At 37.9% G+C, this 11,676-nt stretch overlaps 1 protein-coding gene across 1 annotated transcript in view; it reads right to left on the reverse strand.

The window, feature by feature from the left end:
• LOC138403366 (uncharacterized) overlaps positions 1-4,472 on the reverse strand; it is a 33,396-nt gene extending 28,924 nt beyond the window's left edge. The window contains exon 1 of the mRNA XM_069503663.1: positions 2,293-4,472. Coding sequence (XP_069359764.1) covers positions 2,758-3,897 — 1,140 coding nt within the window. The 5' untranslated portion in view covers positions 3,898-4,472 and the 3' untranslated portion in view covers positions 2,293-2,757. The remainder of the gene's footprint in view (positions 1-2,292) is intronic.
• Positions 4,473-11,676: the final 7,204 nt, after the last annotated feature.

Below are 11,676 nucleotides of genomic sequence, written 5' to 3' on the forward strand. Positions count from 1 at the left end.
TAGATCTCAACCTTGGTCCTTACCCCGGTACAAATAAACAGGAATAGAATAGAATAGATTTTTATTCAAATAAACTTTTGCAAGTGCTTTTGAATCGTCAACTAGTTTAATTTAGCACTGGTTCGGCACATGACGCTGAGTACGCCTGGTTTCGATGATGTTTATGTACTATGAAGTAGACGAGTAAAAATCTTTGCGATGCAATTCGTTTCTGCTTGCAAATTGAAATCCAGTTTCATGCTAATATTTACAGCTTTTTAGAACATGAATTTTGTTTGGAATAGTCATTCTGTAGGCAATAATACAAAGTTTATTATAGGTAAGTTAGTTTGTATTTTTGTAGATAGTCAGTGTAAGCCAACAAGCGTATGTTAACCTTTACACACTATCCAATTACGTTGCAACCCGTTCCCCCTGTAAATCAATCAACGTTTAAATTTCATTACACGCCATATTGATTATGAGGGACCTTTTTCACTGTCTAGGGGTTTTACTTTGGTAACATGAAATATTGCGGTATGTGTTGTTTGGTGGTTCGATATACTGAATTGTTATTGGTTTCTTGTTTTTTAAACATTTGGAGTTATTACTATTTTACTGAAGTCTGACAACTCCAGTCGCTGTTTCGATTGCGACTTATGACCCTGTTCTCTCACACCTACAAAACTATAGTACGTGACAGGTCGAGATAGCAATCGGGGAGGGAACGCCCCGCACACGGCACACCCACACAGTCCCCGCGCTAATCTGGTGCGGGCGAGTGCGGGTGACGTGCAAGTGTGCGGGGCGTTCCCCCGCCTCATACCTCGATTGCCATCTCGACCTGTCGGGGACTATATCATAACTCGTCGATCGCCGCTGATAACAATATGACAGTTTTGTATTATGTGTGGAACGTATATCACTTTTTCTTAGTATTCACAAGTTCTTATTTGTTAGATGATGCCCGTGACTTATTCCGCATGGATTTAGATTTTTAAAATTCCTATGTTAGGGTATGAGGATAAAAGTAGCCTATGTTCATTTCCAGGATGTAAGGGATCTTTGTACCAAATTGCTGTCTGCAATTTTGTCTAGTCAGATTTAAATATGTAAAAATCTCGTGGGAACTCTTTGATTTTCCGGGATTAAATGTGACCTATGGAAGGATTAAGGGTAAGATGGGAAAGGGAGGAGCAGGATCTCGTATCTCTGTAACAATTAATTTCGTCAAAATCGGCTAAACAGGCGGGATGTGAAAAGATAGCAGAGAGACAGACGTACAGACACACTTACACTACATTTATAATATTAGCATGGATTGCAGCAGTGTGTAGGAAGAAATAGGTCGCGGTTAGATTTTCTGCTGGATGGGTTGGGTCAGTTTGGGAGATTCAAGCTGCCTATTCATCATCATCATGATCAACCCATCGCCGGCTCACTACAAAGCACAGGTCTCCTCTCAGAGTGAGAAGGGTTTTGGCCATAGTCTACCACGCTGGCCATGTGCGGACTGCCTATTGGTAATAATTAATTGATATTATAACTTCCATCTATCATTAGGTCTCATTCTGAGAACGTAAAGTACAAACTTCAATATTCAATATTCATCAATAGGTACTTATATATACTTTCCTAACAGTTCCATAGAATTTAAAATTTGACAGACCCATTTGATATCTACACGCAACATTTACGACGCAAGCTTAAAGAAAAAATAACTCAGCTCAATAATATTAATAAATCAACTTCTACGAATTAATTAGTCGGTAAATCTGTGGTCCGTTAGATTGCGGCGGTCATCCGTGTCGCCAGCTTTCGACGGATTCGGCATTTCGGTCGGTCATGGCGGCTGAAAGGCGTGAGAAAATAAACAACTGTTCTCGTTAACTGCCTCTTATACTACCCTTGTTCCTTGACTATACCCCGCAGAGTTATTCTCTAAATGCTGAGCCTCGTTTTCAACGTTGACGCAGCTACGAATTGGATTATCTAAATACACAAAAGGAAAAGGTGACCGACTGACTAACTGACTGACTGATCTATCAACGCACAGCTCAAACTACCGGACGGATCGGGCTGAAATTTGGTATGTAGATAGCTATTATGACGTAGGTTTCCGCTAAGAAAGGCTTTTTGAAAATTCAACCCCTAAGGGGGTGAAATAGGGGTTTGAAATTTGTGTACTCCACGCGGACGAAGTCGCGAGCGTAAGCTCAGTTAGTAATATGACAACACGACTGGTGTGACTAATCAAGTTAAATAACCAAACATAAAAGTACCTATATTTATAAAAATGAGAAACTGACTCACACATTACACTAGCGGCACGCTATGATGGCCGGTTTGACACATTACAATAGTGATGTGGAATGTCAATTTATTCTCGAACAAAAAACAATTAAGTTTTGTTTTTGTACCTGATTAAATAGGTTTAATAAAACAAAAATGTATATGTTTATTTAATTTATTTGAACGAACTGAATATTTGAACGAAAATGAATATACATACTTTATATGCACACAAGAAACATATGAATACAAAAGATACCGAAAAAGGTGCCACAAAAGGCCATAATTAATCAGATTCGTCCATACTACTATTTTCACTGTCGTCACTGCTATCATCACATACATTAATAATTATATGTTCGTTTTCTATAATATTATCTATTTTCACATCTCTTTCATAATCTTCCCTTATTAATTTAACAGTTCTATTCACAACCTTTTCCCAGTCTCCTTTAGTCACATGTTCACAAGCTTCTTCTAATAATTTTAGCATTTTTTTGTGGTAAATGGGGGTTCTGTATTGTGTCTTGCAGCATATCCCTTAATTTGAGCCCACACCAACTCAATCGCATTATACTCACAATGGTAAGGCGGTAACCGTATAACTCTGTGCCCATGTTCTAATGCTATTTCGTCAATGACGTATCGGATCTTGGTTGGTTTGTTTTCTTTTAAAAGACGTACTAATTCCGCTTTTAACATATTCATGTTTGCATCTACGCCATTTTTACGAAGCCATGCGACGATATCAGCTTTCTTTTGGGATTGGGCAGGTGGCTTGTCAATTTGCATCGAGTGGTATGGGGCGTTGTCCATAATTATAATAGATGGTTCAGGGAGGCTACACAACATTGAGGTAAACCATTCAGTAAACTTTTCTCCATTCATGTCTTCATGATAGTCTCCAGTGGTTTTTGACGCAAAAGCCATGAGAGAACCTTCGACAAACCCGTTGATGGTTCCGGCGTGACAAATTATAAGTCGCGATCCTTTTCCTACAGGAACTTTGGAAGTAGATGCTGCTGTGTCATCGTTCCAAGAACGGCCTACAGTATGGTTAGCATTAAGCCATGTTTCATCCAAGAACACAACATTTTGCCAATTTTTGATTTCTTTCACTTGCCGTAAAAAAGTATACCTTGCCATCGCTATATCAAATCTTTCCATCAATATTTTGCGTTTGTTACATTTTTTGTATCGAAATCCAATGGTCTTCAAAATCTTCGTTAAAGAACTTTCCCCACCGAAGAATAATCCAGCTTCCTTCAGTGAATGCACCAACTTTTTTCTTGTTGGATACTCCTTCTGTAAATAGTAGCCGTAAACATGTCTTCGGATAGCATCGGCATCAAAGCTATCGATGCCTACGACTGGTTTTGCTCGTTTTCTCTTTTTTGGTGTGTGAAGTTTATTTTCTTCTGTGCCAGTCTCGCCATATTTTTTTTTAGTTATCCGTCTAACAGTTCGTTGTCCAATATTAAGCGCATCAGCTACGCGTTCAACCACTGACGTTATAGGTAAAATTGGCCCTCCATTTTGAGCTTCACGATCGAAATAGTTACGAAGGCGTATTAGGAACTCACGTGTCTGACTATTTAGAACAGTTCTCTGCGTACGTTCGGTCATATCGACGAAATCCACAACAAAGGGCTTGAACAGAGTCCAAATTAACGAGCAAGGGTCAACAGTAATGCAGTATCAATATTTGAAATCCAAAGCCAGGTCAAAACTATATCACAATCGCATTGCACTGACAGTTTATACTTTTCGAAGCAACGTCAATTCGAAACTGCTTTGTTTTGCATTGAGCATTGACGCGAGTTTGCCGGAGGTAGTAGTTGTGCTAGCCAGCGATCCTATGTGACGATCGTATTAGATTCCATTTTTAAAAATTTATTGATATTTTTTTGCGATTTCAGAGGTTTGTCCACATAGTGAAAATTGTTCATATTCACAAGTACATTCACCCCTTAAATGGTGCAAACTGATTTTTCTACACTTGTATACATTTAAGAAATCAATTTAATAAATAAATTTTGAGTCCTAAACCTAAAACTACATTCGATAAAATTTATGAATCTCTGCACATCACTATCGTCAATAAAGTAATACAATTATTTCCTTCAAAGTCGTTATCAATTAATACGGAACTTCATGAGCGGACAAACGTCAAACCGGCCATCATAGCGTGCCGCTAGTTTAATATACTGGGACTAGATAAGTGAGATTTTGCATATAGATTCTGTACTATAGTACTTATAAGTACATTCACTAGCATTTGCCCACGACTTCGTAACGTTTCAGTGAAATAATTTTCTGAATAGTATTCATGTACCTAACCTTAATTTTTTTTAAATATATTATGCCTATGACAAACGGCTGAAAAGTAATGTTGGTAATGGATGTTTTAAAAATATTTAACGTGCTCGAAAATTCATCAAAAAGGCTCTGCTGCGTTGTGCGCTGCGTAGGTATGCTTTTGACGTTCATATTGAGGAAAATTTAATCAAAATTTTTGGTATTAGGATATGTATAATCAAAACCCGAGCTAATTACCTAAACGCACGCTTATTAAATTGAGGAAGCTATACCTACCTAGTAGGTGCTTACCTAGCAGCTGTATTTTATACGAATACCCGCAACTTCGTCCGCGTGCATTTAGATATTTAAAAAATCCACGGAAACTCAAATGTCCGGAACATTTGAGTTTCCGTGGAATCTCAAATCAGTACCCTTATTATAAATGCGAAAGTGTGTTTATTTGTTGGTTTGTTGGTTTGTTGGTTTATTGGTTTGTTGGTTTGTCCTTCAATCACGTCGCAACGAAGCAACCGATTAACATGATTTTTTGTATGGGTATAGTTAAAGACATGGAGAGTGACTTAGGCTACTTTTTATTCCGGAAAATCAAAGAGATTCCGCGGGATTTTTAAAAACCTAAATCCACGCGGACGAAGTTGCGGACATCAGCTAGTGTTTTTATAAAAAGTAATTTTATGTGTTTAATTCAGAGTATATTATAATTTAAATGAGCTATCTCCATTTCAAATTTTAGCCAAATCGGATCAGTCATTGTGGCGGCGAATGAGTAGATAACAAACATCTGACTTTCACATTTTTAATATTAGTAAGATTTTTTTTTAACGAAATCGTTACAATTTTCAAAAATTACTTAACATAAAATAAAATTTAACTAAGAAGGAGTTAACTATTTATAAGTTCTTCAGTATTTCAAATCTACACTCGTAGAGCATATACTTTTTTATAGTCAAATTAACCCTTGACTACGATCAGTGATGTAATCTAAAGATGGTTGGTAGGTACTAGGTACAGGCCTAACTTGAAGTACCGGTCAGTGTAGTTTTAACAGTGGCGACCACCGACCAGAAAAAAAGGTGGCAGCTATGGAACGCTTTGAAATTATAATTTATTGCTATCGCTACATAAAGTACCTTTAACACCTAGTCAAAGGTTGGGTTTCCGCCAGATTTGATCATTATGATCTCTGCGATTGTCGATAAGTAAAGTGTTCCCATATAGGTAGATAGCCTACCTATATTTTCTCTTTCCATAGCCTTATAGACGTACCGACGGTACATTTCCGTTCAGTAACAGTTTCCTTCCATCTACATATTCTATAAGCTCAGCCCCCTTGCGTAAAGCTCGAAACGGGTATCGCTACGAAATTAAGTTGAGTTATAGTTTGGTAAGGACTTTAAGGTGTGGGCACTTACAACGCGCGACGGAAACGTCTCAAACGCCATTTGCCACGTCATGTAACTTGAGTACCTTCAAGACAACAGTGTATAGGCAGCTAGGCAAGCGCGCTTCAGCTTTTAACCTCCTCAGTGATTTCCAGTAGGTATAATAATATGATTCTATGCATAAAATAAAATTTTATGAAGGTGGCGATAGTGTCGAGAGCATGTAGAAGCCGTGCTACTGCAATCTCGCGCCGTTACTGTCACGCTCTATACTGTATAACATGCTTCTTATCAAAATTCCTTATATTTGCATTACATAGCAAAATCCAGAGTATAGCACGTGCAATGCGTCCTGCCATCAACTAGCTATACTATACCTATTGCACATCGTACGGTACCATAACCATAACCATGGTGCAGTTGCCAGTGTATCTTTCTGTTGTTGAAACTTGGACTACTTATTCGCAATAAAAAAATATAGAGAATTGATGTTGAGTTTGAAATGTGGTTAAAACAAGTCTTTCCACCATCTGCCTTCAGCGCATATTTAGTTTTTGCAGCATAGCACCCGCTGCGGAAATGACAATATTGAGATGCTGGTTGTAGTTGGAAACGTGGAAGGCAAGAGACCACGAGGAACATCTCATAGCCGTCTCGCGGTCAGGCCAACTAAACAAAACTGGTGCGCTCATCTTTTACGATGCTATACAGATGGAAGGACATCATTTTACCCCAAGGTGTTGACTCGTCAGGGCTCATATGAGGGACTGACTGAAGAGAGAGAGTTATTATCGTTCGCCGCTGCCGTTTTGCTTCATGTTTGTCCAAGCCTTAAAAAGTAACAATACAAAACCGGTTTTCAAACGTCGGCCACCGGATGAGAAAGACTTATTTCTGTTTCTTTTCGGTTCAGTGATCCGATCTAGAGTATCGTTTCACTCCTGTGTTAGAGGGAGAGAGAGAACTGTGTAGTGTGTATACTGTGTACTCTTGCACTTGTATCTATCTTGTTTATCTTATTGTACCGAATGGTCACGAAGAAACCCGACGGGTCCCGATGCGCTTACGCCGGCTGTCTGCGTTCGACGTACGTTTTTGTCTTATGACGTGAATTCATTGATATTTAAAGACTATTGTATTTTGTACTCGTGTTGTTTACAAAACTGTATTTTATGTAAGTGTGAAATTATTGATATTGACGGCGCTCCAACTAGCGCTGTGTTTGAACTGAAGGGGTCATATAATGTAGGTTATCTGTAATAGTGCAGCAGCGGCGAGCTTTAAAGCTCCAATCAATAATTATTATAAGTGAATATTAAATAATATGTATTGTGTTAATGAAGAAGATAAGAGTTAATGTGTCCATTACGCACAAAATATTAGTTACGTTAGGTAGCTCTTTAGCGCACTGGAGCTATGAAAAAAAACTGAACTCTTTGTTGAAACCAGTTTAAGCTCGAAAGTGGGTGACTGTCGGCTGAATAGAAGTGGAAATAAGGCTGTGTGCCGTAACTTTGAGCAGTGAACGTTGCACGACTTTATAACATAGCATTGAACGTGAAGGTAAAGTCCAATAACTTTATTTAATAATTGCTTAGAGCTTTTTATTTTTTACTGGCTGATGCCCGCGGGTTCGCCAGCGTGGATTTAGGTTTTTAAAAACCCCGTGGGAACTTTTGATTTTCCAGAACAAAAAGTAGCCTATCGGAAAAAGTTTTAGTTCAGCTAGCAGATTAGTTAGAATGATTAAAGAAGTTATTTGGGGTCTTATCTTACTCTGCCGTTTGTTATCACTTATCACTTGATGGTAAGTAAAAGCGCATCATATCAGCAAAGAGCAAATAATACCTAATACCTATATAAAAGACATTTTTTTAGGTAATAGGTAGGTAAACCTACCTACATAAGGCAAATGAAACTTATACAAAGGTGTATGTATTTGAAACACTCCAAATTATTGCTTTATAAAGTTTATAGGTACCTACTTACCTACTTAGGATAACACTTGTCAAAATGTCAAGAACCGACATTTGCGAGTTATTGTTATTGTTATTTTATAGGCAGCCACAACTTACCTACATGCCTATTAAGTTAAACATAATTAAGCAAACTACCAGATAAACAAGTCGTCGTAAACTTCTCGGAAAAGCGCATAAAAATCACACACACACTCACTCCACATACACACAAACACACACGCTCACACTACACACACGCACACACACTGTGCCCTAGTTTTCCTTTACATCATCATCATCAGCCTGTGGACATCTACTGTTGGACATAGGCCTTCCATAAAGAGCGCCACCACACCCAGTCCTCACTCCTCAGCCTTCCTCATCCAGCCAGTTCCCGCCAGCCTCTTTATATCGTCTGTCCATCGTGCTGTCGCCATCGCCTCTACGTCTACGATGTTGTAAAATGTTTGTAAAATTGAATATTACTTACGACAATAAGCACGCAAATTGTTCAAGATCACAATACACTTTGACCTGGGCGTTAGACTTGCTAAAGTTAGTTTTTCACTTGCGGGTAGATAAATTATTATGTTGATTTCATTGATAGCTCGTTGCAATAGTCTCGTTTTTGTGAGCAGCAACTTGCTTGAGTACTTACCTTTAAAGTAAGCTGAGAAAAATATATTGTATGAATATTTTAGTCTTCCTTAGTTTACATAAAAGGTAAACAAGTAGCTTCTAGCTGAAGTGCGTAAGAGGCACACCACTAGGGGCTCCATACGATCCTGTAACTGCACATTGACAATGAAATCATGATATTAGTGAAAACCTTAACTCTAGAAGGTCTAAAGCTCCGAACAAATCGCGTCGCTTACGCTTTCCTCCGAGAAGTTTTCTTAACTCTAAAGCTCCGAGCAAATCGTATCGCTTACGGGTTCCTCTGAGAAGTTTAAGCGATTAAGGAAAAATGATCTATAATAATAGAGATTAGAGACATTATATAAGAATAACATAAATAAGAAAAAAGAATCACAGGGTAATGAAGTCCAGTTTAAGCTCATAACATTATTATTAACACCCTATTGATATAGGCATTATTGTATTCATAATAGATATTTCTCACACATTTATCATATTAATAGCCAATGAATGTATGAAAATGGAGGCTATTATTATGTACGAGCCTAAAATTCAGTCACTTTGACACTAATCCCGAGTAAAAACCGTGTTGTCACAATGGATATTACGTGTGCATAGCCCATTTCCAAATTCTGCGAATAACAGAGGGATTTTATTTGTCATTCCTCGTTTTAACGTTACTTTTATGTTTCGGTACCAACAGCTTTTATAGCGTGCAAAAAATTTACCTTTCAGAATCAAATAACATTGTGAAACCTAACTGATTGTGATGTGAAATTTTATATTCAGAGGCATGAAAAAAATACATAACTACTAATATCCATACTAATATTGTAGTACCTGACTACATATTAGACATGTGTCCGCTATAGCTTAACTTAACTGAAAACCGCTGCCGTGCCTATAGCGTACCGTAGCGTTATTGTCGTAGCTAGCAACGGTTTTCAGTTATCATCTATGACGAACCACCTGACAACGCAACACTGCCAACTGGCAACTGGCAACTGACAATGCATTGTTTGGTTTTTTGGTAACTAGAAACGCAATAATTATGCCTTCTCTTTCTTTCTTTCACTGAAAGCTGAGAAGGAGCGGTTATTGGCTACCGGCTTAGTAACTAAGAACTTGGTAAACCAAAGCCGACCTTATCTCTATTACGCTAAGGCTTAACTGTACAAGTACTTGTCCATTACACTTTGATCTATCATTCTAAATACAGTTAGCCTTAGAGTAATAGAGATAAGGTCCTCTTTGGTTTATCAATCTTCATGAAATGTTTTTGGTTAACTGGACTGTGGCAAACTATTCGTGCAGGCGTCCACTATAGTTTGACCTATGTCAATGATCAAATTAAACTTTACTGCTATGAACTTAAGGTTGTGATTACTTCACGATATTCATGAAAGTAAAATTGGTTTTATTTTAGTGAATATGCGCGCGCTAGCTATACAGACGGTATTGATACGGCAGCTAGCTTAGTTACTACTACTGAAACCGCTGCGCGTTGCGCATATTAAATTAGTTGAAACACAACTCTGATACCGATATTCAGCAACGGTTAACAATATCGGTATTGAAACTAAGTAACTGTTGATTAACCGTTGCCGTAAATAGCCAATAACGCCCATCTTTACTACATATTATATATTCTGTGCTAATATTATAAATGCGAAAATTTGTTTGTTTCTATGTCAGCAAGCTATTCAACATTACAAAGATACCTTGCATGCATGAAAATTAAAATCCTCATATTTAACATCCTCTAGTATAAAATAACGAGAAAACGAGTAGGTAAGTAGATACTTATATCGTTGTGAGTAGGTGACCCTTTTGATGTTAAATATTTACCGCCGCGGCTCCGCCTAGAATATCAGTGGCAGTAGAGGAACCGTATTCTATTAGAATTTAGAAAGCAAAAGTTTACAAAACTCCTAACCTACTTTGTATTATAGTAAGCATTTTGTAGTAGGTAGGTACAAAGTTTAAACCTTTCGCATTGAGCAAGCTTATTTCTTACGTGATCGTGGGTTGCGAAGATGCGCTGACCTCTTACCAACTAAAGGCTTGGAAACAAACAAGGCGCGGCGGAATTGTGTACAACGTTCCTACGTTTTCCTTAGTTTGCTTATTAGATAAACAATTCTCGAGAATCGGGTAAGCGACGTGATTTTCCCGATTTTTCACTCGTACCAAGATTTCATTGTCAGTTCACGGTATCAAAATCGTATGAGCCGCCTATAATGCGCCTCTTACTCATTTCAATAAGAAGGTAATTTTTATAAGGAAAACCAAAGTATGTATATCACAAAATCAGTACCCTTATTATCAGTAATCAGTATTTATCCCGGAAAATCAAAGAGTTCCCACGGAATTTTTAAAAAACCTAATTCCACGTGATCGAAGTCACGGGCATCAGCTAGTTGATATATCGTAAAGGTACGCGTGCGAGCAAAGTGTATTGACATTCTGTTGTCCAAGTAAAATGTGTGCGACAACGCTATTTCGCGGGTTTTTCAACAATGTCGATGGGCGAAGCCGCAAAAAAGTTTTACCGCGCTGATTGATGCTTGGTCTCGGTTTTGTTTCTCGTTCATCTCGTTCGTTGTGGGTCCAAATCTAGAAGTATGTTTTCTTGACATTTAGTCATCATATCCTAGTACCCCCCCCCCCCCCCCAATATTAAATGATTGATCAATTGACAACCTATCGTTTTAACTAAAGTTTGCTTGTTATATTTTGTAACATCGATGTTGTGAGTATTGCAATAGTTAATTTAAATTTATCTTACGTCATATTGTACAAAATCACCATCTTGACCGCATTAATAGTGTTGTTGTGTAATTATATGACTAATAGTTTAAAAGTAGAATATTTTTTAAAGTCAGATTGCACATGTTTTTCTCTTAAGAGAAGTTTCCCTAGTACCTACGCTCTCCAGAGCTTTCCATGTTATCTTATCTAAATATATAAAAGGAAAAGGACTGACTGACTGACTGACTGACTGATCTATCAACGCACAGCTCAAACTACTGGACGGATCGGGCTGAAATTTGGCATGCAGATACTAGATAGCTATTATGACGTAGGCATCCGATAAGGATGGA

Source organism: Maniola hyperantus, chromosome 2 (genome assembly GCF_902806685.2).
Source record: "Maniola hyperantus chromosome 2, iAphHyp1.2, whole genome shotgun sequence".
Taxonomy (NCBI): Eukaryota; Metazoa; Arthropoda; class Insecta; order Lepidoptera; family Nymphalidae; genus Maniola; species Maniola hyperantus.